Source organism: Talpa europaea (genome assembly GCF_964194135.1).
Source record: "Talpa europaea genome assembly, chromosome: 9".
In the NCBI taxonomy this organism is placed as follows: Eukaryota; Metazoa; Chordata; class Mammalia; order Eulipotyphla; family Talpidae; genus Talpa; species Talpa europaea.
The window spans coordinates 116,046,007-116,072,397 of record NC_140076.1 but is presented as its reverse complement, the minus strand read 5'-3'; the positions used below and the strand labels follow the sequence as shown (position 1 = coordinate 116,072,397).

Sequence of the window (26,391 nt, the reverse complement as noted above, 5' to 3'; positions counted from 1 at the left end):
AGGTCACAGGCGGGGCGCTCACTGGGGAGTGACAGCCCCCCTTCAACAGGACGCCCCCGGGCCTCCCGTACCGCCCATCGGGTCCCGCTCTCTCGCACCACCCCAACCCGAGGCGCCGCCCCGCCCCCAGGAAAGGCTGCTCGTCGCGCGCAGCCCTTCGGGTCCGCCCGGGGCGGGGTGGCCGGGGGTGGGGGGGGCTGGGGGCCCCCCGAGGCCATGCGGGGCCGCCCCCCGGGCTCCCGGCTGGAGCGCAGGCACCGCGCGGGCGGCCCCGGCCGGCGCCCCCCGGGCCCCGCGGCCCCCGCTCGCGTCCTTCCCGACGCCCGCGCCCGCCCCGCCGGGCCCGCGCCCCGCGCCCCGCGCCCGCCCCGCCAACTCCTCGGCTCCCACTTTCCCGACTTTGAAGCCGCCCCAGCCGAGTCCAGGAAGTAGCTCGGCGCCGGGGAGCGGCGGCGGCGGCGCCCAATGGGGCGCGTCAGCGGCGGCGCCCGCCCCGCCCAGCGCGCGCGCGCGGCCAATGGGCGCGCGGGGGCGGGACTTCCGCCGTCCCGCGGAGGGCGGGGAGCGGCGGCGGGCGGCGGGCGGCGGCCGGGCGCGGCGGGCTCGGGCGCGGCGGCCGCGGGGCGGGGCGGGGCGGCCCGGGCGCCGCGGGTTCGAAGCCGGGCCCCGCGCGGAGGCCGCGCCCCCCGGGAGCGGCCCGGCCGAGTCGGCCCCGCCGCCCCGAGAGGGCGGGCGCGGCGGGGCCCCGACCCCCGGCGCCCCGAGACCCGAGACCCGGCCGCCCGCGGGCCCGGCGGGGGGCGGGGGCGGGCGGGGGGCGGGCGGGGCCTGCGCGCGCGGGCGGGGGCGGCGGGGCGATGAACGGCTTCAGCACCGAGGAGGACAGCCGCGAGGGGCCGCCCGCCGCGCCCGCCGCCCCCGGCCCCGGCCAGAGCTGCTGCCTCATCGCGGCCGGCGAGCGCTGCGCGCGGCCGGCGGGCAACGCCTCCTTCAGCAAGCGCGTGCAGAAGAGCATCTCGCAGCGGCGGCTGCGGCTGGACGTCGACAGGAGCGTGAGTCCCGGGCGCGGGGCCGGCGGGGCGCGGGGCCGGCGGGGCGCGGAGGCGGGGGGGGCCGCCGGCCCGAGCCCGGCCCCCGGCAGACGCGGCGGCCCTGGCCCTCCCGCCGGGCCCGGGGCGTCTGGGCGGCTCCTGCGCGCTGCGCCCGGACGGCCGCCCCCGCGGGGCTCCCTGCAGCCGGGGAGGGGGCTCGGGCCGCGGCGCCGGGCCCCAAGTTTCGCGTCGGGCTCGGGGAGAGCCCCCCCGGGCGGGCGCCCTGCCGGTGTGCGGGACGCGCCCGTCCTCGCCGCCGGGACCCCGGGACCCCGGGACCCCGGTCCCGGCGCGGCGCTTTCCCAGAGAAAATCCCCACAGCTGGGGCTTCTGAGGCATCTGAGGCCGCTTATTAGTAGCTCGCTGGGCCCGGGCCGCGCCCCAAGCTGTGCCCCCGTGCGAGGCTGGGAGGAAGGTGGGGGGCGCCCCTCAGGCCCTGGGGGCTCACCGACCCCCGAGGCAGCCCCTCACTCCCCGCACCCCCGCCGGAGCCTGGGCAAGGCCTCCAGGAGCAGCCTCTCTCCCGGCCCTTTTCTCCGGCCTCTTCCGCCCGCCCCGGTTTTTCCTCAAAGTGGGGTGAGAGGCGCCCGGCCCTGGCGGCTGCGCCATTTAAACGTGGCCGGGGGCGTCGTTGGCCTCACGAGATCGTCACCCGCGAGCAACGGCGCGCGGGCTGGACGGCCGGGACGAGGCGGTGGCTTCATCCCTGCGGCCGCCCGCCCCGCCGGCGCCGGGTGGGCTCGGAGCCGGGTCAGGCGCGATGTTTCCAGTCCTCAGAGAGGAACAGCGGCTGCCCAGGCCTGCGCCCGCCCGCTTCAGGGCCTTTGCCACCCAGCGGGGGCTCCGCTCTCCAGGCAGCCCCCGGGAACCGGTGTGGGCCCCGCATGCCCGCCCCGCCCCTCCCCTCCCCGGGGCTGCCTCGCCGGCGCTCCCTGGCCTGGCGCGAGCTGGCGGGTGCAGCCCGTGTCCTGAGCAGGCTTCCGCTCTGCCCGCTCCGGCCGGGCCAGGCGGGGCAGGAACTGTCTGTGGCAGAAACTGAACAGGAAACAAAAATCAGAGCCTGCCCCGTGGGTCTGGGAGCTCCGGCCCGCCCCCTCCCCCCTCTCCCCGATCCTGAATGCCTGCACTCCGGGGGTGCTTGAACATGACCGGGAGAGAAGAGGACTGTGTCTTGTGTAGGTGCCCAGCAGCGACCCTGGCAGCTAAATGGCAGCCCCAGAGCCCCAGCTGGGCAGCCAACCCACGTGGGCCCAGTCGCCGTCTCGGGTAACCAAGGAGCGAGCTCGCCCACGCTCCTCAGTCTCAGTCGCCGCCTTACTGGAGGGGGGGGTGGAGAAGACTGTAGGGGCCACCCTCAGTGACACTGGCTTTGTCTGACGTCTGTGCACGGAACTGGGCCCGCCAGAGCCCTCCTGATCTGCGGCCATACGTAACTGAGGTCTTTCGGTAAAGAAGCAGCTTTTTAGATGCATAAATGCTGGGGGCCCCTGCTATAAGCAAAACACCGGTGCGCTGTGGACGCCCACTGCCAGGACTTGCCAGTCCAGCCACACCAAAGTCGGGGTCATTGAGCCAAAAGCAGGCTTCGCTCCTGCGTGGAGAGGCCTGTGCGCCCCGAGGTCACACCCCGCGGCATGCTTTCCTCCTCGTGAGCCTAAGGAGTGAAGACACTTGGAAGCCCCTCGGGTGCACCTGTCCAACGTGTGTCAGTGTCAGCGCCTCCATCCCACCGTTACTCAGGGGTACCCTCCCTGCGGTTTGTGAGGGGCTCCTCGGCCAGCCCTGGCCCTTAAGCTCCTAAGCGAAAGCCCAGCTCCCCCCATGCCCACCCTGCCGTGCAGCCTCCAGCTGCTTGTGTGGGTGCCTGGGGGTCAGAGGTCAGTGCCATTGGGGCACGATTAGGGCCGCCCAGTCCCTCTCCTCCACGTCTCCCCCACAGTGCATTCCACGCCAGTGGTCACGGCACCCGCTGCTTCATACCTGGGCATTTGGCTTTGCCAGATGCCCGGGCCAGCGAGGGCGCCGTGCCACAGCTGCCTCCAGGACTGGGCGCCTCTGACGCCAACTTGCTCCCCCAGGTCCGGCACCTGTACATCTGCGATTTTCACAAAAACTTCATCCAGAGCGTGCGAAATAAAAGGAAGAGGAAGACCAGCGACGACGGTGGAGATTCTCCCGAGCACGACACTGATGTCCCTGAGGTAAAGCTCTAGGCCGCAGCAGGAGCTGGGCGGGTTCTGTCAGGCCCACTTCCAGCCTTTCTGCCTTCTCTGCCCAGAAGGGGCCTCAGCCCTGCAGCTTGACGGTGGGTGCACTTGAAAAGTGACCTGTGGAGTCCTGGTAATGTCAATGCTGAGGGTAGGGAGCCCAGGAGTGGGCCAGGCAGCCGGCCGGTGGCCTCTGGGAGGCCTGCCTGGAGGCCCAGCCAGGCACCAGGTCAGATGGCCTTACGCCTTCTGGCCTCGGAGCCTGGAGGCCAGGGGCCTGCCAGGCCTGTGTCCCGTCTGCACAGGAGGGTGCACGCAGCTGCGCTGCTGGCTCTGTCTCTCCCTCTGTCCTGCCTCGACCCTGCACCATCCCACAGGCAGTGCCAGACTGGGGTGCCTCAGCCTGGCCCTGGGGTGTGGGGGCCAGCTCCTGCTCAGGCGGTGGGGGCTGTCATGGGCCTTGATCGACCCATAGAGGGAGTCTCCCGCCCCAGAGGTGCCCACCAAGCCCCGTCTTCAGATATGCTAAAGCTCCTGGGTCAGAGCTGTCCCTAGCGAGCCTGGACATGCAACCCACTCCCTGCCGTCTGCTGGGTGCCGCGGCCCTCAAGCAAGGCCACGGGAAGGACACCGGGTTTCCTCTTGATTTCAAGCCAAAGCCCCGCGGAGCGCTGAATGTGAGGCGGGAGCGTGTCCTCAGGCGTCCCCACCGGCACCGGGAGGGACGGGCGCGGGCAGGCTGTGTCCTGCCCCCTCCGGCCTTGGGTTACCGTGTCTGTCGGGCACCGGAGCGGTATTACGGTTATTCTGTAAAGAGATGGATGCGTTTCACCAACATTAAAAAAGGGTTTGAGGAATGTTTGGGAAAGAACAAAGGACTCGGGCCTCATTGCTGGTTCATTTTGTCTTTAAGTGCGTGCCACCTGCCTGAAGCAAGAACAGCTCTTTTAGAGGCAGGTAAAGGCAGCCCAACCCTGGGCCTTCCGTATTTCATGCCTGTGCAGCTCTCCTCTCTTCCTGTGTTAGACAAGAAGGGTGTCTCCTGGAGGCACCCTTTCCCCACGGCAGCCTCTGAGTGCTCTGGGGGTGGTCAAGGATTCTGCGACCTGCAGGCCGAGCCTGAGAGACTGTCCGAGGAAAGCAGCACTTCCACGGCCCTCCTTCACCCCTCTGTCCGCTCTGCTGCCAGGCCCCACACCTCTTCCTCCGGGGTGCCTGCCTGGGTTTAACCTTTGCTCCCAGGCCTGGTGACCTCTCCAGAGCGCTCACTGCTCTATCTCATACCCGGATCATCTCCTCTGCCCCATCCGTCTCCCCTGCAGACCCCACCACATCCATCTTCTTGGAACCCCCTTCGATCTGCCGTCCATGCTCCCATCCAGTCTCGGCCTAACACCCCCGAGTGTCGTGGCCCCGGCCTGCCTGTCTGTGCCCTGGCTCTCTGTGCTCTTGGTCTGCTCCCTCACCCTGTCCACCTCCACCCTGGCCACCTCTCCTGGCTTAGGCGTCACTGCCCCCGTCAGCCTCTGGGACCGCCCTTCCCAGCCAGGACTCTCCGCTGTTGTTGTGTGCTCCCAACTGTCAGTCCTCAGCGGACCATTCCCAATCTCCTTCCGTGGTCCTCGCACCCCCGCCCACCTAGAGTAGCGCCAGGCACAGAGGCCCTGGGGGCTGGCTGGCTGTGACGGCTGTTTGTCTTCTCTCCAGGTGGACCTGTTCCAGTTGCAGGTGAACACTCTGCGGCGTTACAAGCGGCACTACAAGCTGCAGACCCGACCCGGCTTCAACAAGGCCCAGTTGGCGGAAGTAGGTGGCCAGGCGCGCCCTGTGGGGAGGGCCAGCCCGCTGCCTTCCGTGGGCCCTCGACCTCTCCCATGGTGTCTGCTGGTGGAGATCCCCTCCACGGCTCGAGCCCGCGCCCTATTCCTCTTGTAGACCCCTAGCTTGAGGCCAGAGAAGGTCCCATTTCCAGAAAAGCGGCCATGGCTCAGGGAGAGGACTGCTGGGAGCTGGTGGCAGGCTGGGGCAGAGCTGGGCCTGGGCGTGCAGGCCGCTGGTTGAGGGCTGGCATGTCGGGCGTGCGAGCTTGAGTCTTGTCCTGCAAGACCTCAGTAGATGGAGGTTCGCTGTGGGCATCTTCACCCCAGAATTGTGGCCGGTGGATCGCGGAGCTCCTCTCCTGGAGTCCTGCGCTGTGGCCTGGACATGTCCAGGGTGGTGGGCGGAGCCCAGGCGTGTCTGCCCCTGCCGGGGTTCACCCTCAGCGGGTTGGGAGGGTGGCAAGCCGCTGGCCCCGCTGTTAGCAGACATGCAGACTGGCTGGCTGTCCCTGGGCGCTGGGGTTCCCCCTCCTGTGTCTTCCCAATGTGTTTCTGGCCGTCATGGAAAATGGAGAAAAGGAGAGAGGTTCCTTGCTATCCAGGGACCCTCCCCACCCTCCGTGGGCTCCAGTTCTGTGTCTCCTCCGTCCCGGCCCCTCTGTCTGGGCAGAGCTTCCCGCAGGCCGTCTTCCCTGCTCTGGTCTTTCCTGGAGAGGCTCCTGGCTAACCCATCATGTTCCTGGAAGCTCACACCACCTGTCACGGGCTCACAGCCTTCCCTGGGCCCTGGTGGGGGACGGCAGGGGAGAGGGCCCGTGTCCTCGGGGCTGGGCATGTGGGCGTCGGGGGTGGAGGAGCCGTGACCTGTGCCTCCAGCAGACCGCCCCGTGCCGTGCGGTGACGTCTCGACTTAGGCACATCTGTCCAGGTGGCTGCTCCCCTGACACCATTTAAAAAAAAACATTTTCCACCCAGTTCTGGGGCCTGAGGGTTCTGGGACCAGTCAGAGTCCGTCTTCTCTGTGGGGTGTGTGAGCTTGTACCCCTGAAGAGAACTGCGCTGTGGGTGGGTTGGGGGTTCAAGGGCTGCTTTGAGAGCCTGCAAGCCCAGCACCTCCCTGCCGCCCCAGCCCTGGGGGGCGCTGCCTCAAGGCTCACGGTGTGGCTTCTCACGCTCAGGGCTCTCTCTCCCCGCAGACCGTCAGCCGCCACTTCAGGAACATCCCGGTGAACGAGAAGGAGACCCTGGCCTACTTCATCTACATGGTGAAGAGCAACAAGAGCAGGCTGGACCCCAAGCCCGAGGGTGGCAAGCAGCCGGAGTGAGGGCTGCCCGCACGGCCCAGGCCACAGACCCTGCCGCGGCAGCGCCGCCTGGACTGTCACGCGTTACTGTAAATAAAATGGCGTGCGGGCGCGCACCGGGGCCTGGCGGCAGTGGCCGCTGCCAGCGTGTGCCCACGAGGCCTTGTCTCCAAGCGGGTCCTGGCGGGGCCCCGAAGAGGGAAGAGCAGCCACGCTGATGGCTCCCAGCGCAGCATCGGGCGGGCCTGGAGCCGGAGAAGATGCAGGACGCGTAGCGTCCGCCTCGGTCGCCAGCCTTGTGGCCTCCCAGCCGCGGCGCTGCTGCCCTCGCTGGCCTGGCCCTGCACACGGAGGGCCCCGGCGCTCCCGCGGGACTCCTGAGCGCATGGAGGAGACTGAGCCCCCGGAGGGCGCGGGCGGAAGGTGGACCCCTGGGCAGTCACCGTGGCAGCCGCGCCTGTGGGGCTTCCGGAAGAGCCGGTGCAGAGCCCGCGCTGCCGGGGCTCGGCGCTCCCCGGACGAGGTCGGTATCGGGACTTGCGCCGGCTCCCGGGCCGCGTCTCCACAAGGCTGGTCCTGGTGCGGCGGGGCGGGTGCTCTGCTCCGCAGCCGCCTGGCGGGGCCCAGTGCCAGCGCACGTGTTCCGTGAGGGCCTTCGCCCCGCGAGGGCACGGTCGCACAGATGGATTTTTCAAGTGTGAGTAATTTACCTGAATTTTTTATGTTCAGAAACTCAGATTCCTCTACCTAATTATATCAGAGCCAAAGTATCCTTTGAAAACAAAGCTTTATATCCAAAAGTACGCCTTTGCTAGCCGTTTCTAAGCAGCGTGTCGGCGGAGCGTGTGACACGGGGGGAGGAGGAGGAGGGGCCTCGCATCCAGCCGCTGACCCTCCTGCCCTGTGTTGTGTCCAGAGTCTCCTTTTTCGCTCAGTTTTAATTCTGAGTTCTCGAGCCTCAGCGAGCAGCCAGCGAGCGGCAGGGGCGTGCTAGGCAGACGGGCTGGGCCCCTCTCGCGGGAGCTGGCTCTCTGGCCACGTGATGCCCGGTGTTCACGGAGCAGGTGTGTAGATGAGCGTGCCCAGCACGCTCCAGGCCCGAGTCTCCTTACACACCCGGGGCCGCACACAGCCTGCGGGTGTCTGGGTGTGCCGGGAGCCGGTCACACCGCTCACGCGAGGGGCGTGCGTGGCACCGGGGGCTCAAGGTACGTGGCTTTGGGTCCGTTCCTGCCGAGCCAGAAGGTGTCTGGCCAAGCTTTGCCACCAGCTGCAGGCGGGGCCGTAGTTCATGGCATCCATAAGCCGCCGTCCGGGTGTGGGCCGGGCCTGTCCCACAGCGCCAGCCGTGCAGACGAGGGCCCATCCGCCGCCTTCCGGGTAAGTGGAGGGGCCGAGCAGCCAGGCGAGAAGAGTGCCCGGCCCTGGTCCACGCCCCTCCCCACCTCCGCCTTAGCCTGCAGGCCCGGCCTGTCATGGGGGGCTGAGGTGGGAGGCAGCATCCCGGCCCCTCGCAGTGCCGCCACCTCCTGGTGCTCCTGGCCAAACTGGAACTTCAGTCCAGCACTGGCGTGGACGCCTCGGTGTGTCCTGCCCCGGCAGGCGTTGCCGGGTGCCTGGCCCCGCGTGTCTCTTCGTTTTACGGTAAAGAAACAGACAAACTTCTCGGGGCAACCAGCCAACCGCGGGGGACGTCAGCCTGTGGGAGAGCGCCCAGCTCGGCCCCCCGTGAGGCCGGAAACCAAAGGCTCGAGACCAGAGTGGAGACAGAAGCCCCGCACCCCCCGCACCCCTGCCGTCCTGAGACGCGGCCCACGCTGCGAACTCACCACCAGCCCCAGAGCTCAGACACCCCTTGCCTGCAGCTGACCTGGTGCCGCAGCCGCTTGGTGTGTGGGAGCTGGGGGACCCCATCCGCAGGGCATGTGCCTGGAGAGGGAGCAGGACAGGGGGCCCCTCCCCGGGCCTGGCCTCCCAGAGCAGGTTGGTCAGCCCCTCCTGGGCTCAGACCGCGGGGGCAGCACCAGCGTGGAAGGGCCTCTGGCCCGCCCCCTGGGTGCTCACCCGCCCTGGCCTCCCACCCGCCTCAGAGGAGCCTGGGCAGAAACAGCTCTGAGGACAGAGACCGCGCTGCCTCTGGACCGTGCCCCTGGGCACCTCTGCTCCCTGCCGTCTTCTGGGCCGCTCCCGGCGCCGCGTGCCATCGGGCGTTCGTCCAGGCTGGGGGGGCTGTCTTCCGCACCAGCTCAAAAACAGCAGCTAGCAATCGATGCGGGGCCTGGCCACCCCGCCCGAGTCCTGGTCCGCCTGGGTCCTCAGCCTGTTTTTCCACGCCCAGAGCCGATGCGCGCATCCTTGGGGGAAACCTCGGCTGGAAGGCATTAGATGGCGGCCCGCGGGGGGTTGAAAGGCGAGGGCTGAGGGCCTGTCCCGGCCTTCCACAAGCACCCCCCGCTCTGTTCTCACTGAGAAACAGCCTAGGAACCTGGGGCACCCTCTGTCTTGGCGTGAGGCAGGGCCACATTTGCAGGCCGGGAAGCCCCTTAAAGTCACCGCTGGCCCGCGGGAGAGCAGCGCTGCAGGGCTGACCTCGTCCTCCAGCCGCCCCCGAGTCCAGCAGAGCTGCCCGCCGGCGCCCTGGCCGCCCGCGGGGCCCCAGGGAGGGAGGCCCGGCCCAGCCTGTAACCAGGCCTGGCGGGAGAGCTAGCGCCGCCTGGAGCCTGGTTCTCAAGCCGTGGGGGCGGCTGCGGCTGGACTACTGCCTGCAGGTGGGCTTCGGTGGCAGGGACTGCACGGGCTGCCCGGCACAGCTCAGTGGCCCTGGGGCATGTCACCTCCTGTCCTGTCCCTGCGCCAGGACAGGTGAGCTCAGGACCTGTCTGGGAGGCTGCTTCGGGGGCCTGTGTCAGGCTGGGTGCCGAGGGTAAGGCTTGTGCTTAGGGTAGCGCTGCCTCCAGCTGGTGACCCCTCGGCCTGCATCTCACTCTCCAAGCCCCTCGGCTGCTGTCACTTGGAGAACCATCTTGTCCAGCGACAGGGCCTTTCACTGTCCACTGGGCCATCAGGGGCCGGGGGTGTTCTTCATGTCCTAACTGCCTTACTGAAAAGCAAGTGCCCTTCCATCCCAGGCCTGGCAGTGCTTGCCTGCCCAGGTGGGGGCGTGTGTGCCCATCCTGTAACCTGCGGCTCTTCCTGCTGACGGCTCTGGCTGGCTCTGGGGTCTCCGCGGTGTGACATCCGTGTGGCAGTGTCGCAGGGGGCCTCCTGCTCTCAATAAATAGTCTGATGAGTAAGGACGTGCTGCTGTTCTCTTTGACTGTCCCTCCCGACCCGGCCCCGGCCCCGCGCACCCCCCAGGCCCCCTCGGCACACCAGCTGCACAGAGGGCAGGCTTGGAGCTTGAGCTGTCCTGCCCCCCACTTGGGGCCACCTGCTGTGTGGCCTGCAGGACCCCCCGACACACAACCTCCGACCAGACAGCCAGCCTCGGAGCCCCAAGGAACCTAACGAGACCACACGTGGGAAATGAAACTCAGGCCTGTGAGGCCTCTGGAGCGAAGCCCCTCGCCCAGCCAACCCAGCCGTAGGCCCTTTTCCCAGTCCCTGTTGGCGCCGCAGCCTCGCCACAGAGAGGGGGACGTGGTGGGCGGTCCCCAGGGAGGGGGGGGTGGTGGTGGTGGTGCTGGCTCCACCTTCTGAGCCAGAAATGCCAGGTGAGGACCCACGCAGCCCTGCCCACCCCCAGGTCCATGCAGCCCCGCCCACCCTCAGACACGGAGGCCATGTTTCGGGGGGCCTTGGGGCCGGGGTGGGGAGTCTGGGCCCTCTCTGGGAGCCCAGGGAACGTGTGAGGGGCTGTTGCCGGCGGGAACCACCGTCCAGAGGATGGTGCTCATTTCCTCAAAGCGAAGGGAAGCGCAGTTTCCATTCCCATGGCTTCGTGTGCACCCGAGCACCCCGAGCACCCCGAGCTCCCCTTGTCACCCGACCCCACACCCTGAGGCTTGAAGAGCCCTTTGTCCCCACAGGCAGCCCCGACGCACCATGGGAGGAAGCGCTGGGCTCGTGGCTGTGCCCAGGAGGAGCCGCCACGCGGTCCCGGTGCGGAGCCCGCTTCCCTGACCCGCTCCTCCCGCCACGGCCGCAGCAACAGCAGCTTGGTGGCGGCAGAGCGAGGCCCGCGGGGTCCCTGCGGTGTCGGGCCGCGGTGGGGGCCGCGGTGGGGCCGTCTGCTCCGGGTCACAGCCGGCGGGTGAGGGCCTGGACCCAGACACGGGAGCTGGCGCCCGCCCGGGCAGGTCCCAGGCTCGGCTGTCCAGGAATCCCGGGCTTCTGCCAGGCCTCAAGCACCGCGGCCACGAGGCCACCTTGTCCTGACCAACTGGACTCGCTTCCCGGACGGCGCCCCGACTCTGGCCGGGGACCGCACGGGCCCAGTGGAGTCGGGAGGCGTCCCCCGCCCTAGCCGGCCCGGAGCGCCCGGGGCGGGCTGGAGCTGCAGCGGGCGGAGGCGGCGGCGGCAGGTCACCTGCGGGATTTGATGGGGCCGATGAAACTTGGGGGGCCTCTCCAGGAACTGCCGGGGATGGTAGAAAAGGGTCCGTGGGGCTCCGGGTCTGCTGGGTGCGAGGAGGGAGCGTTGCCACCAGGTGGCGCCCTCCCCCAGCTGGCGGCCCCAGGCCACAGGGGAGGGGAGGCTCTGTCCCCCGGAGGCCAGGGCCAGGCTGGGGTCCGGCCCTCCTGGACGTCCCGCACTATCCGAGCAGGGAGGGACTCGGGCTCTCGCCCACCCCCTCGTGTCACAGGTGACACAGGCCGAGCGGGGCAAGGAGGCTCCAAGGTCACACCACAGGCTGGACCAGCTCCGGGAGCACCGGCCACCCCCACCCTTGTGTGCCAGCCCGCCACCCCAAGCCAAGAGCCAGGCCTGGGGTCTGGGGAGCCCTGCGGCCAGCGCCCCGCGCACAGCAGAGAAAGGGCTGCGGCTCCCAGTTGTCCCTGCCCTTGACTTGAGGCTCCCCCTTCACAGAACACGCCTCTGGGGTTCAGAGGTTCAGGAACTGCCCCCGCCACACGGCTCAGCCCACCAGCTCGCCCGGCTGCGAGTCCAGTCTGGCCGTCCGGACCTCCCTGGTGACCTTGGCCAGCCTCTCGCGCTCTGTTCTCTGTTGCCAAACACTCCGCCTGACGCCTCTGCAGGGGGGAAGGCGGTGGGGACCGGGCCGGGCGGAGCACGACCGTCCTGAGGCCCTCCAGAGCCCGCGCTCTGCCCGCCTGGAGAGACACAAGGCCAGAGCCCCCGGCACAGGGCACAGGCCCGCAGCGCGGCTGCTCTGGGGTCGGCAGGACTCAGCTGCGTGGGGTTCCCTGGCTGGGAGAGGGGGGGCGCCACGCACCCTCCAGGGGTGTCCCTCCAGGGGATGGCGGCAGCAGCCGGGTGCGCAGGAAGTGTTAGTGTTCCTGTCACTTGGGTCTCGACCTGCACCGTCTGGCCGGGTGTCCAGTGGCCACGCACGCCACTGAACGCGTGACATGGGCCCTGACGGGGGGGCTGACCCATGGGACACCCCAGCCTCCAAGGCCTGGCATGGAGAGCGGCATGTAAACTATCCCCTTCACAGCGTTGACCTTGACTCCAGGTGGAAACTGAGCTTCGGATGTCCTGAGTTCATTACACGCCTCCAATTCATTCTCTTTGCTCTGTCTTTTTGAATGTGGCTTCTGGGGACTTTCCTTGCGCCCGGCTGGCTTTGCAGCTGGCGGGGCACTTCTTTCTGGAAGTGCTGCCCCCATGGTTTCAGAAATTCCACCTCGGCAACCTGCCTGTCCTCAGTTTCCCTCGATGTTTAGGCCTGGGCGGAGCCGGCGCTCTGGCTGGGTGCCCTTCGGCCAGTCCCAGCGGCCTCCACGCCTGTCAGGAATACGCCCCGTCTTCTAAACTCGGCAAGCCAGCCCACCCGGTACCCCACCCGGTGCCCCTGCCTGCCAAAGCCGGAGTGAGGCGAAATAGTGAGCGTAGCTCTCAGGGCTCAGTGCCTACCTCTACCTCGCAGGGCCTGCTGGACTCAGGGGCAGGCCTGGGTCGCAGAGGAGGAGCCAGGCCTCAGGGAGGGGCAGCAGCTGCCCAGGCCCCTCCCTGCAGCCTCCACAATGGCACCAGAAGGAGACAAAGGAAGAGGAGGAAGGCAGCTCCCCGCCTTGGGCCAGCCCCTCCCTCTGCGGGCCTCAGTTTCCCCTTTAGTAAAACGAGGGAAAGGCGTGGCCGCAGGATGGTCTTCGCGGCCCATGTCATGGGTGCTCAGGACAGCTCCGTGGTCACACTGGATTTGGGCGCGATGCCCTCCCTGCGCCTTCCGTGCGGACTGTGCCTGTTCCTGTTTGCTTGGCTAACATCTGTAGGAGCCGCACGTCAGGCCGACGTCTGCTTGCAGCAGGCGCTGCGCACCGTGGTTAAGAGTCTCCCTGGTTCCCGTATACGCCTTGGTCTTTATGAGTTTGGGAGAGCTCAGCTGTAAAAACTCTTGGCTGAAAAAAAAAGGTTTTTTTTCTTCAAACAAAATAGGTTTCAATCGGGAGGCTGCATATTTCAAACCTGCGTATTTTTTTCTTACCAAAGTGACTCATTTAGAAATGGGACTGGCTGACTTCTGGGTTTCAGCTCTGCCATGAGGATATCGGGCAAGACCGCGGCTGGGGAGGGGCGCTCTCCGAGGGGCGCTGAAGGCCCGGCACCCGCTGCGGCCTGGGCTGCTCACCCCTCCCTGCGTCTTCCCTTCTCCCTTGGCGGAACCATCACTTCCTGCCTCAGCTCCTGCCCTGGTTGCTAGAGAGAAAAACGTGCTTCTAGAAGCGAAAGTACCAGGGGCTGCTGAGGCCTGGCAGGCTCAGGGGTCACCCACAGAAAGGGGGGGGGTCCCCGAGCCCCCGTCACAGTCAGGAATGTGGCTCCAGGAATGGCTGGATCCACGGAGCCCAGAGCATGGAAGAAGGTCCCAGCTGAGCCGGCCCCGGGCCCCTTCCCTAGCCCCTTCTTTCCGCCTCTCCCTGACTCCGGGCCTCGGGCGGGGAAGCAGCCCCGGGGTCACTGCCTTGAGCCCGCAGCCAGACCTGGCCGCCCGGACAGCTTGCCCTTGAAGCACGCCCTTCACCTCCCGGCTCAGCCTGGGGTCCACCTCTGGGCATCCTCTAGGCTGTGCGGAGACAGTGGGGCTTCCAGGACCCCCTTGACCCCACCCCCGTGCCAGCCCCATCCTGCCCACGGGCCTAGCAGTGGGGTTCAGTCCACTCTGCCCAGTAAACCAGACAGCGAGCCTGCACCCCGCGCGGGGGGCATCACAGCTTCATTTTTATACAAATGTAAGACTGATTCATCATTGGAAAACACAGAAAAACAGAGCTAAGCAGGAGAAGCCGAAGCTTTCTCAGCCCCGCGCCCGGCAGAGGTGGGGACTCCCCGGTGTGCCCCGCCCGGGGCTCTACTTCCTGCACAAGCCGTGCAAAGCCTTGGTGACCCAGGCGGGACCCGACCCGCCCACTGAGGCTTCACGCACGACCTCCAGCTCCATCGCCCTGTTTTCCTGGGGGCTGAGGGTTTCTCCAAGCAGCAGCGCCGGTGCTGCCCGCGCTGAGCCCTCCCTGGCGCAGCCCCCAGCCCGGGGCGGCCTGGTCAGGGCGCTCAGGACAGCTCGGCCCTCACACCGGCCTGGGGCGCGACGCCCCGGGATCTCCCTACGATGGATAAACTCCCGGGTTTACTTTCACGCTCTTGATTCTTCCTTCCCGCGTCCCCGGGCTGCAGGGAGGGCGATGCCCTTCACTTAAAAATGAGAGTAACCGTGTCTGCCGGCGCGGGAAGAACCCGCCCCGCCGGCTCCGAGGGTATTTTTAGGGCAGAGGCCCGGGCGTCGGGGAGCAGAGGGGAGCAGAGGGGAGCCCCGCAGACTGCTCAGTCTGGAGCAGCCGCTCCTCCAGGGGCCTGGGCCCCGGCTGGCGAGTGAGGTGGGGCTGGAGATGGCCAGGACACGGGGATCCCCGGGAAGGCCTGGGCGGGCGAGCCTGCGGACCCCACCGACCCCTCCTCGGGTCCAGCCGGCCCGGCTCCTCCGGCGGCTGCGAGGTCCGGACGCACGTGGCAGGGCCCCATCCCCGTGTTCCCAGGGAGGGCTTGGGGCCCAGCTGGCCAGGGGGGCCGCCCAGGGCACCCCGCGCCGAGGCGCAGGCGGGGTGCGCATTCCCTCCGTGCCGGGGATACTTGGCCGCTAAAAATAGCCCCGGGCGAGCAGCCCCGGGAGGGTCCGCACCCCGGAGTCCGAGTTCGAGTCCCAGGGACCCGCGTCCGCCCTGGGGCGCCTCCCGCGCGCGCCCCCCGCGCCCCGCGCGAGCCGGGACGGCTAAGGGGCTTCCCGGGCCCGGGGAAGAACAGGAAGGGGGAGAGAGACCCCGATTTTCCTGCCGGCTCCTCCGCGGGGCGGGCGGGCGCTCATTACCGCGAGGCGCTGCGCTCGTTAAAGCGCCGGCGCGTTTGATCCCGCGCGGGCGGGGGCGGCGGGCGAGCGGAGGGGCTCACACCTCCCCGCCGCCCCCCGCCCGTAAAACACCTTTTATTAACTCCTTCGCGTCCGGAAAGGCCCGAGCGGCCGCTCGGCTCCTGCCCCGGTGTTTACAGCCGAGACTAATGGGGCCCCGTATTCACCCCGTCGGCGCGAGGCGTCGGGCCCCGCCGGGCCCCTCGGCAGCTCCGGGCCGCCTTCCCCGCCCCGCGCGGGCCTCGGGCTCCGGCTGCGCCGCCACAAAGCGCCCGCCCCGCCCGCCCCGCCCGGCCAGGGCGCGCCCCGGGGCGCGGGGCGGGGGCGAGCCGTCGGGGCGCTCGCTCGGGCGCGGCGTGGAGCCCCCTCGGGCCGCGGAGCCCAGCCCCGCGCTCAGGTCCCCGCGCGCCCCGAGCGTCCGCCGAGCGCCGGGGCAGCCCCAGGCCCGCGGGTGCCCCCAGCGCGCGAGCGCTCCGAGCCCGGCGGGGACCGAACTCGCGGGCAGGCTGGGCGCACGGCCCTCGCCGCCTCCGGCCCGCGCTCCCGGCGGCGCCTGTCGCCCCTACCCCCTCCCTCCCTCCCTTTGCGTCCAGAATTGCACGTTCACTGCCCCACTGCACCCCACTCCCCGCCCTCGGGGTGCTGGCTGGTGCCGGCGCCTCCCCTAGAGCCCAGGTCACCGCGGACAGACCCCCAGCGCGCACCGCCCGCCGCCAGCCTGGAGGCAGAGCGGAGGCCGACGCCCCCAGCAGAGCGGCCTCCGGGGCTCCCTCCCGCCTGCCCGGCCCCACCTCTGCCTCCCGGGGCGCTGCACCCCGGGACTGACCCGGCCTCTGCCCTCTTACCTCGACCTGATTCGCCGCTGGCGGCGGCTCTGAGCAAGAGCCAGGCAGGAGCGGGGGCTTCACTCCGCAGAAACGAAGGTCGGAGCCCAGGGGCGCCCCCAAGACAGAACACAGGCGCCTCTGATCCCAGAAAACGCTTTATTAGTCAAGAGCACAGACAAGGCCGGGCGGGGCAGGGGCGAGGGCCTGGAGACTGAGGTAGAGCCGGGAGGGGACGCGGCGGCACCTGGCGCAGCAGGCACACTAGGTAGTTTAAATACATAAAAACTTTCCCACAGAAGGAAGTTTTTCTTTACAAAGGAAGGAAGAAAACAGAAAAGAGAGGAGTTTCCCTTGAAACGAAGTAGGAAGTGCAGCAACAAACAATAAAATAAAATAAAATAAAGTCGCCAGCACCGCTGAAGCGCGAGCAGCGGCGGCGCCTGCTCCCCGGGCCTGGCTCACTCTGCCCGGCCCCAAGGGCCCCTGGCCCGGCCTCCGGGGCGGCAGCGCGGGCTGGGGGTGGGGGGCGAGGAGGTGGGGGAGCTGCAGAGAAAGAGCCCCGTAGCAGTCAGACGGGCGCGGGCGCGGGCAGTTCGCCCCACAGGGGTGGGAAGGGTGCAGGGAGCGGGCGCGGGCCGGGCCGCCTGGCCTCCCTCGTGGGGCCCCCAAGAACTGCCCTGGGCGGGGGCGCGGGTGGGTACATATATATTTCTCTTTCTCATAAGGTTTTTAAAAAATCTCAAGGGACATTGCACGTGTGATCCAAGGCTGTCTCTGCGGCCGCGGCCTGCCCAGGCCCTCCCGCCACGCCGGCCCCAGGCGGCCGCGCCCCGCCGCCTCCTCTCCTCCCCGGACTCCAGGTCGCGGCCGGGCAGGTCCTGCGGGCCGCCGCTCACTGGTTTAACTCCAGCGCCCAGACTTGCTGCGGCCAGCCTGTGCGCCCCTTAATCCTCTTCTCGCCCGGGCCCAGGGCAGGAGGGAAGCCTTCGTGCTGCTGCTGCCGGGGGACAGGACGCGCGGGAGAGAAGAGAGTCAGATTTAGAGTTTTCTGCTCCGGGCGGCGGGGGTGGGGCGGTGGGGGGCGCGGTGACGGGGAGCCTGGAGGTGAGCGAGGGATTGCTGCTTGTGAAATAAGCAAACGGGCTCATAAATGTGTGGTTTTGCCGCAGTCGCCTGGCAGGGCGGACGCTGGTGCAGCTGCAGGCTGGGCGGCGAGGGGGCTCTGCCTGGCGAAACCGCCGCGCCCGGGTGTGGCTTTGCGGCTTTGTGACCCTGAAGGGAGGCCGCAGAGGTCGGAATGGGGGTGAGCCTTCTCATTCCTGCGGACCTGCCCCCCACCCCACCAGCTCTCCAGTCCAGCCCGGCATCTGTGCCGGGGTCCCTAGAGCAGGAGCTGGGAGCTTCAGGGGCCCCGCAGGAGAGGGGCGCCCGCCTGGCCTGCTTCCCCCACCGCTTTCTCCACTGGAACCAGCCCTTCTCGGAGGAGGTGGCGACGTGCAGGGGATGGCACAGCCCAATTACTACTGCCCCAGGCGCCGCCAGCGCCTGCATCTTTTGGACAGATGCCTATCTCTTCCCAGCCTCCTCAGCGAGCGCCCGCTACTCTGCCAGAATCCGCTGCAGGGCAGGTAGACCTGGCAGGGCTGGGCAGTGGCTCCCACGCGGGGTGGGTCTGAGCGCCCAGTCCAAAGAACTGGCTGCTCAGCCTGGAACTCATGCCTGGAGGTCTGGGATCTCTGGCCTGCTGGGACCCAGCGCCAGAAAGGGTCGCCCTCCCCGGAGAGGACAGAGAAAAAGGTGCAGGAACTGATCTGCACAGCGCAGCGGGTGGCAGCTGAGACACAGCCGTCAAGGTCACCCGGATCCCGAGGGCGGCGGGGCTGCTGTGAGCTGGAAGGGAAGGACTGCTGCGCCACCCGCCCCGCCTCGGACTGCCTTGGTCTGTGCCTCGGTTTCCCTCCTGCACAGGGATGGGAATAGACCCGCCTCTCCCAGGAGGCCTTGGAAACTGACCATGGCCTGCCGGTGCGGCGGCACCAGGCGTCCTGGCCCTGGCTTCCAGGAGGGGCCGGGACCCTGGAAATTGGAAACGTCTGTTTTCGAGTCTGACGTTTCCAGTGGTTCTTTAGGAGGACCCCGCGGCTCTCTCTGCAAACAGGACGATGCGTCCCCCCTGGGCTTCCGAGCACCCGAGCACCCGAGCACTCCCCGCAGTCAAAACGAATTCGGCAGGGCCGCGCCTCCTCCAGGCACAGTCCCTCCTCGCAGCCTGGCAGCCGGCTCACAGCCCGCGCCTGCCCCCCTGCGCCCCGCGCCCCAACCTCGGAGCCCACGCCCCGGACTGGGGCGCAGCGGCCCCGCACTCACCAGCTCCCTTTTCCGCTTGCTCTCGCGGCCGCCATCCGCCTTCTTGAGCTCGGCCTTGAACGCCTCGGGGTCGCCGGCCTGCGCGTCCTTGGCCAGCACGTCCATCAGGTAGGCGATGTAGCTGGTGGCCAGGCGCAGCGTCTTGATCTTGGAGAGCTTGGTGTCGGCCGGCACGTTGGGGATGCACTCGCGCAGCTCGGCGAACGCGCTGTTGATGCTCTCCGTGCGCCTCCGCTCCTTCTTGGGCCCCGAGCCCTTCCGCCGGCCCAGCCGCCCCCCCAGGGCCTCCAGCCGCCCCGGGCTCTGGCCGGGCCGCGCGTCGGGGCCGTAGGCGGCGGCGGGGGGCGGCCCGCCGGCCGGGAAGTCCGGGGCCGCGTCGGCGGGGCCCAGCAGCCAGCTCTGGAAGTAGGGCCGCTCCGGGTGGCAGCGCGCGGCCGGGCCGAAGAGGAAGGGCTCGTGCAGCGCGGGGTGCGCGGGGTGCGCGGGGTGCGCGGGGTGGTGGTGGTGGTGGTGGTGCGCGTAGCCGCCCACGAGGTTCATGTTGGCGCGGCCCGGCCTGCGCCGCAGCCCGACTAGCGCCGCCCCATGCGCCCCGGCCACCGGGGCCACCGCGGGCTCGGGCGCTGCCGCCCGGCTCCGAGGGCCGCGAGGCGAGGGTGGGCGCGCGGCGCGGGCAGGACTCCGCGGAGACCCGTTTAACCCTTGTGCGGCCTCCCCTGCGGCCCGGCCTATATAAGGACGGGCTTTGATGTCAGCCTCCCTCCGGAGCCAATGGCGGGGGGCGGGAGGGGGGGCCGTCCCAGATTTGAAGCTCAGTCGGCCGCTCCCCTGCAGGCCGCCCGCGGGGACAGGAGGCCGCCCCCGCCCCTCGCCCCCGCCCCTCCCGTTCCCGGCAGGCGGGGCCCTAGTGGGGCGTAGGGCCCCCCAAGGCCGCCGCCCATCCCCTCCGCTCAAGGAAGGAATCTGCAGTGGAGGGAAAAGACGGCCTTTCCCTAGAGCCCCCCTTGACTTTACAGATGGGGAAACCGAGGCGCGGGGAAGCGGGTTCCTGTTTCTAGACTCTCCGGAGTTAAAAATGGGACTTTCCGGGCCTCCTGTCGCAGAACCGCACCTCTGCCCCCGCCCCGGCCAGATTCCAGGGCGCTGCTGGGCTGCCCCAGGGCTGTCAGGGCCCCCCAACACCCTCCGACGCCCAGTCCTCGGTCCTCGGGAGCCCCGAGATGTCCAGCGCCCACTGCCTGGGAGTGGCAGGCGCGCTCTGTCGCATGGCCTGTCCTGTGTGGGAGGGTGGAGGGATGCCGCCGCCAGCCCACGGGCCTTCCCTGGTTGCAGCTGCCCCTGGGGCCTGCGAGGCGCTTCTCCCTCCCGCAAGGGGCCTGGGTCATCGCCCTGGCGAATATTCGATTCTCTGAAGACCCCAGCACCAAAGCTCCCCTCCCCGGGGAACCAGCGTTTGGCCGAAAACACCCAGAGGAGACTCTCTCCACCCCAGGGGGTGCCGGGCCGCTGTGGGGTGGCGGCGGCTGTGGGGTGGCGGCTGTGGGCCTCGCCGCAGGCCCCCTGGCTGGCGAGAGCGGGATACCCGGCCTGCCGGCGGCTCCTCTGGCCGAACTCAGATGCCTCGGGGTGGCAGCTTCCACGCAGAGGCCCGCACATCTGGCCCCGCATCCCGTCCACCCCCTTCCCTGGTGCTGTGTCCTGGCTCAGGGAGGGGAGGGTGACGCAAAGGACAGCTCTTGGCGGGGGGGGGGGGGGGGGGGGCAGGGAGCCCCTTCATCCATTCAGCCCACAGCGTCCTCTGCCACGCGGGTGCTTGGCACCCCTGGGAAGGTGCGGCCAGATGTGGCTCCCCTCGTGGTGGGGAGACCCGGGCTGGGGAGGCACGGGGCTCTCCTCGCGTCTCCTGCTGGGGTGGTGGGCGAGGGAGTTCGCGCCAGGAGGGTCCTGAGGGAGTGAGGGGATCTTCGGGGTCCCCAGGCCGGTCCCCTGTGGGCTGGCGGCCCGAGGTGTAAGGCAGGGACGAGGTCCTGTGCCTGCCTGGGGCGAGCTGGGAGCCGCCGCTCTCCCGGGCGCCTGGCGCCAGCGGCGCTGGGGTTGGGTCGGGAGCCGGAGGCTCGCAGGGAGGGAGCCAGCGCCGGTGCAGCTGCGGCTCCGCGGGGTCTCGCGCCTCATGGCTGGCCCAGGCGCTCTTAAAAGAGGGTGTGCGGGTAGAAGGGCTCATTACTCTGTGGCCTGGGGCCTCAGCCTTCCGCGCACACCAGCCTCGTCCAGCCGGGGGAGATCTTCACCCCGGCCGCGGCGGGACTCACAGATACACACGGTGGTGTCACACACGCACGGGCCTGTCTGTGCACATGGGCTCCTGGGGACGCACAGCACACACAAAAGTGTGTGTTCACGTAGCAACCAGGACAGACGTGCGGCCCCCAGGCGACACGTGCACTGGGGACACTGGGGCACGCGTCACCCCAGCTCGGAGCCGGCTCCTGCCCACACGGTCCTCATGGCCCACCAGACCAGTCTGTTTTCTCGCAGTTCCCGAAATGCGTTCCCAGCTCTGAACCCGCTCACGGTGGGGAGTGCATTGTCAGTCCTGGGTGCCTGTCCTGGTCCCTGGGGGGCTCTCATGGCCAGGCAGTCTCCCTGGGGTACTGAAGGACTGAAGGAGAGGGGGGTGCTCCCAGACACCCGGACCTCAGGAACGTTCTGTTCCCACCCCCATTCCAGGGAGCTAGAAGTCGCCCTGGGAGCAGAGCCCCTCCGGCATGGGGAGCGCCCTAGGAGCCTTGGGGTTCCAGGCTGGGCAGCAGGACTGAAGGCAGGGAGGCTGCCCAGGCTCCAGGACCCATCTTCTGGGAGACCCCAATATGCTTTTAACTCTAGCCCGACTGGGGGCCCTGGGAGTGCAGGGACAGGAGGACCAGGTCTGCTGACCAGAGCGGGGCCCTGGAGTCCAGATGCAGTTGCTTTAGGCTGGGAAGCCAGGGTGTCCCTGGGTCTGGCTCTGCCAGCCCCTGGCCAGCAGCTGTGCCCCAAGAAGGAAGGCCCACTCAGCACCTGGCTCCGGGGCCGGTGGGAGGACTCGAGGCTCCAGCCTGCACCTCAGACAGGGACCAGCTCTGGCTCCAGGCACTTTCCCTCAGCAGGGAGTGCTCGCCAGCCAGCGAGTGCCGCAGGCGTCTGGGGAGCCTTTCAAGCCTCTCCGCTGCCCCCAGTGGGGTGAGGGAGGCACAAAGATCCGGAGTTGTGTGAAAGGAACCTGCAAGGAGCCTGGGGGACCGTGGTTGAGCCCTCCCTGCCACTCCATCCGCGGGGCCTTCCTGTCTTCCCCTCCTCTGCAAACGGGGGGGGGGGCAGTAAACACCCCAGGAGAGCTGGTCAGTTCCAGTAGCACTAGATAAGGGGCCTGAGCTTCACAGGGGAAGAAACGGGGTCGCAGCATTCACACTACTGGGTCGCGTGGCACAGGAAGCAGGTAACCCCTTTCCCACTCGGTTCCCCTCATCTGACAGCCCTGTCCCCTCCCTTTCCTGACCTCTTGCCCCCGCTCCCCTACAGAGCCCCCGCTGTGTTAATGTGGGAGGTGGGGGGCCCTCCCCTGAGCTGGGGCTATACGGCCAAAGGTCTGAATTTCACTTGCACACCCACCCACCCCCATCTCCCTCCCAACCGAGAGGTTTGGGGGCGTTCCAGCCTTCCCCCGAGGTTTGGGGGGCTCAGCTCCTAGTCTGTGCAGTGGATCCCTGAACGCAGAAGCCGCAGTTTCCTAACGGGCCGGGTCGGCGCTGCCTCGCCCCACACCTCTGCTCCCCGCTGCAGAGCCGGAGCCGCGCTGGGCGCCCACCGCAAGCCTGCGCCCGCCGCGCCCCGTGACCTTGACGCCACCGGCAGTCCCCGCACCGACCGCTTATCTAAATAGGGCAGTAAATCAGGGGCCTGTCAGGGCCGGGTAATTACAGGAACTCCATAAAAAGGGCCCGGCCGGCCGCCTGTTTATATTAGCGCGGTGTAAAATATTCTCCTGTCTTGGAGAATCGCGTCCCGCCGCACCGTGCCATAAATCAGCCCTCCGGCCATTTACCCGCAGCTTCGGCGCCCGAATCCCCTAAACATTTCTCCGCCGCATCTACAGATTTGAGAGCTTTCCAGTCGGACCCAGTCTGCTCCCCGTAGGCCAGGGAACCTCAGGGGCCGGGGAGGCCTAGAGCCTAGAGCGGCTGCGTTTCCCCCTGGAGCCGGCGCCCGAGGGCTCTCCCCTTGGCGGGTGTGGGGAGTAGCAAGTCTCCGGAGAGGCCCTGGTAGGACCGACTTTTGTATATAGCGCCCGGCCCAGGGAGGGAAGGGCTTCCGTGGGGGCGCACAGCCCACGATGCAGACACCTGGGGGCCCCTCAGCTCCCCCTGTGCCTACGTGAGGGGTGATCGGGCCCTGGAGGGTTGGGCCACTGTGACCTCCTCTGCCTTGCAGCTCAGGTGCTCCCTGCGTTATGCACAGAATCGTGCGTGTGCTCCTGGGCACAGCGGGGTCTCTGAATTCCGGTGGGGTCCCCTTATTTTACAGGTCAACAAACAAAGCCCGCTCTGCAGTGGCTTGCCCCCCCCACTCCCCCCAGAACGGGCTGGAAGTGGAAGCCCCTTTGCTGCCTAAAATAGTCCGTTTTGGTTTCTCTGCCCCCACGCACTTTCCTAAAGAAACACTTGGCCAGAGGGTGCGCTTGTGTGTTGGGGGGCGGGGGAGAAGCAGCCCCGGCCACTCCTAGGTCTGTCAGAGCCTCAGCATCACAAAACCTACTCAGGGTGAGCTTCCCCCTGCCCGTCCTCTCGCCGGGACGTAAATCACAGTCTGGGAAAAGAACATTAGCTTGTCCTCGTCTTCCCCTGGGCTGGGACCCGAGCCCTCCAGGGGGAGTAGACACTTTCCTCCCTCCGTTCCCCTCTCTTCCGAAGTCCGAGGATGACAACGTGTTTACACAAGTTTTTATGTCGTCTGAGTTTCCTCCCGGCTCTGCTTCCTCCTCTGTGTATTTTCCGCGAAGAAAGATGTCTGCGGCGGACGCGCTCAACCTAAACACAACCCCGACTAATTGGAAAATGTATTTATTTGAAAAATCGTAACTCACAGTTTTGGTGAAAACGGTCCCCAAATTTATGGGATCGCTTGGGGCGTGGGGCTCGTAAATCAAAAAGCGTTGGGCACCCCCACCCTGCGGGGTCCCAGAAGCGGCTCCTGAGGGTGGGGGGGCATCAGGAACAAGCCCCCCCCCACAGGTCCTCTCAGAGCCCCTGCGGAGACCCGCCCGGCCCTCCCGCCCCTCCCCGCTGCCGTCAGGGCAGGTGGGCTACTTCAGGTTGGTCCCCCACCTGGCTGCTCTTGGGGCGAGGTCATTCTGGTCAGGCCCACAGTCTGTTTCGGGAGGTGGGTTACGGGGGGGGGGGGGGGGGGGCCGGGCTGGCCTGTTGGGGCATGGTCCGGACGGTTCGTTCCTGCGCCTTGGTCAGCTTCCTGCTGCTCCCCAGCTCAGCTGGGGGTCGCTTGTCTTCAGCGGGTGTCCCGCAGACGCTCAGGGTGCAGGGGCGGCTTTAAGCCCAGAGGCCTCGCTCCCGCTAGTGCCACAAAGGCCAGTTTCACCACCTGACCGTGGGTCCCCAAGTTTGGGGGACTTTTTTTTTTAGCATAGATTTAAAAAAAAAAAAAGATTTATTTATTTATGCAAGCACTGGGTACAGTCAGAAGCGTGGGAGGGTGAGAGAATTCACCAGAGCCAGAGCGGGGAGCAGAGCAGGCAGAAGGACCGAAGGACACTGCTGAGGGGAGCAGCGGGCGGCAGGAGAGGTCTGCGCGCCATGTGGGACCCTCTCCGGAGGCCAGTGATCGAACCGGCGCTGCAGAGGGGATCGAACTGGCGCTGCACAGGCTGCAGGCAGCTTCTCAGGCCAGCCTCAACCGCTGCGCCACCAGGGGAAGCCCCGGGGGGCTTTTCTGTCCCTGTCCAATCCAAATTCTGCGGGAGGACAGCTCGGGCTCCTCCACCACCATCCCGATCAGGCTGCCCCGCAGCCCCTGCTGGGGCCTGGGGAAAGGCCAACGCTGGTGGGGCCCCAAGACAGCTCACTGCAAGGCTGCCCTGTTGCGGGGCAGGGATGGGCGATCAGGGCCTGCGCCGCCCTCCGGGGCTTTCTCTCCAAGGAGCACAGGTCTCCTCCCAGCGTCCCGCCTTTCTCTGGCAGCTTCCCCGCCAGGACAGGGGTGCTGCTCCAGGCTTCCCGCTAAGCCTCCTCTCCAGGGAGAGGGTTTGAGGATTCATCCGGAACTGGCCGTTCCTTTCTCCCAGGGAGGCAAAGGAGTGCGGGAACCTCAGGTCTGTGTGAGAATCGGGAGTTCCGAGGTCGTGGCCGGGAGTTCCCGGGGACACTCCTCGCACACCGACTCCCCGCCCATCCCCGCGCCTCTGCGAGCCGGAAAAAGCCCCTGGGTCCTCGGCTCCATTTGGACGGAGAAGCCCAGTCTCGAACCTGGCTGGCGGGAGACGGAGTGGGTCAGGCTTGCTGAGGGGAGCCCCTCTGTGCCCTGAAAACCCTGGGCAGAGGCAGGGGCAGGGGCGGCGACGGGCCTTGACGTGGTCTGGCTCCCCTCACTGCGGCAGTTTGCGGGCGGGGCGGGCACCACGGTTCGTCTTATTATTTTAAGTGGGGCAGGCTACATCCGTCATCTCTCCTAACGGTCAGTTGTAAACACACTTTAAAAGAGAAAAACAAAAAGGGGATTTAGCATGACGCTGGGAAAACCTCCCCGGCTGGGGGGAGCCGCCAGCCCGTCCTTGGGGAGCGGAGCTAAGTGTTCAGTGTGTTTTGCTTTTTCCATTGACTTTTTAAATCTCTCCGGGCTCTTCGGGGACTTTTTAGCTTAAGGAGGAAAGTCCTTCCCGAAAACGTCAGGGAGGGATGGAGGGGCCTGGGCTCTGGGGAGGTGGGAGGGTGGAGGGGCAAAGTGGGGGCTCCAGGCTCAGCCTTCTGGCCTGGGCCTCCTTCTGCCAGCCCGAGGGCTGAGGAGAGGATGAAGGGTGGGAAACAGAAACCAGAAAGGCGGGCAGCGGCGGCCTTTGGGGCTAGGGACGCTCGCTTGGGTTTGATGTCACTTTAGGGTTCAAGCAAATTCTTGCAGAAAACCTGAGCTTGACCCCCCGCTTCCTGGTGTGACCCCCACTCCCTGGCCATAGGCACCCCCACTGCCTCCCCGCTGGCACCGCAGGCCCACAGGCTGGCGCCGGGTCGAGGGGGCGGGCTGGCGCCCAGCTCAGGCGTGTTCGTCCTCCAAGACCCCCGGAGGTGCCCTGTAAAAAGGAACAGCAAAGGTGGCAGGAGGAGAGGACAGACAGGAAAGCTTAGAAACCAGAGCAGAAATTGATGTAATTACCTTTTCTTCCCTGCCATAAATTCCGCAGAGGAAATCAAATCTTTCTGTGCTTGTGTATAAAAACCAATCAGCCTCCTGAGCTCGCCAGAACCCATCGTGTCCCAAACGGGCGTGCTAATTGAGTGAGTCTGAGTGTGCCCGTGGCAGGCAGCGCCCGCGGCCCGGGCCAGGCGGTGAACGCCGCAGAGGCAGGCTGGTGCGGACACGGCTCCCTCCCGAGCCCGCGCTGGCAGGCACCGAAGCTCGGCGTCAGTTTGTAATGGAATATTCTCGTAAACAGCCAGCTGTCTCTCCCGCCACTCACCTGACATGTTTCTTGTTGTTTAACTTCATATCTGACAGATGATGATAACCTGGAAGAGGGAGGTTACAGATGCCGAGGCCCAAGGCTGGGCCCCGGGTGCCAGGCGCCTGTGAGGGCTGGGGCAGGGCTGGGATGTGTAGGGCCCGGAAAAGGCTGTTATGCAACCCCCCCCCCCCACCAGCGGGGCTGGGCGGCTGGGAGGTAGGACCAGCGTGGGGGGGACAGGACTGGGGGAGGACCAGTGGGCAGGAGAGGGGAGGACCAGGGTGGGGGTGGGAAGTGCGTGGACGCCAGCGCTTTGGGCTGCTCCTTCTTAGGAAGTGAGCCTGGTGAGCCCTGGCGATGGCACCCCCTCTGTGCTCACAGGCTCACTGATATACAGCACCCCGGAAAGCCACAATGAGTGCAATTAGCTGTGGCACCAGAGAAGATTCGGGGAGTTTATTCCCATGAAAGATCAATGTGCTTGCTTTTTTAAACTTTGTTGGTACAGACACATTTCTAGGGTCGCTTTTTAAAAAGTCGTTGCTGCT

The 26,391-nt window shown here is 67.5% G+C and overlaps 2 protein-coding genes across 5 annotated transcripts; one reads left to right on the top strand and one right to left on the bottom strand.

Moving 5' to 3' along the window:
• Window positions 1–857: 857 nt before the first annotated feature.
• Window positions 858–6,494, top strand: SAP30L (SAP30 like; the record flags this gene model as incomplete). Of its 3 annotated transcripts, XM_084243384.1 has the most annotated exons (4): window positions 858–1,052; window positions 3,170–3,292; window positions 5,006–5,104; window positions 6,315–6,494. In XM_084243384.1, the coding sequence occupies 4 exons, from the start codon at window positions 858–860 to the stop codon at window positions 6,441–6,443; spliced, it is 546 nt and encodes a 181-aa protein (XP_084099510.1). In that variant the 3' UTR covers window positions 6,444–6,494. The 3 variants fall into 3 exon arrangements, with proteins under 3 accessions (XP_084099510.1, XP_084099512.1, XP_084099511.1); XM_084243386.1 differs by lacking the exon at window positions 3,170–3,292 and having other exon boundaries at window positions 5,021–5,104; XM_084243385.1 differs by lacking the exon at window positions 3,170–3,292.
• Window positions 6,495–16,666: 10,172 nt separating this feature from the next.
• On the bottom strand, window positions 16,667–18,681 carry HAND1 (heart and neural crest derivatives expressed 1; the record flags this gene model as incomplete). Of its 2 annotated transcripts, none has more annotated exons than XM_084241642.1 (2): window positions 16,667–16,771; window positions 18,142–18,681. In XM_084241642.1, 2 exons carry the CDS (start codon window positions 18,679–18,681, stop codon window positions 16,667–16,669), a joined length of 645 nt encoding a protein of 214 aa, XP_084097768.1. The 2 variants fall into 2 exon arrangements, with proteins under 2 accessions (XP_084097768.1, XP_084097769.1); XM_084241643.1 differs by having other exon boundaries at window positions 16,667–16,768.
• Between the last annotated feature and the right edge of the window lie 7,710 nt (window positions 18,682–26,391).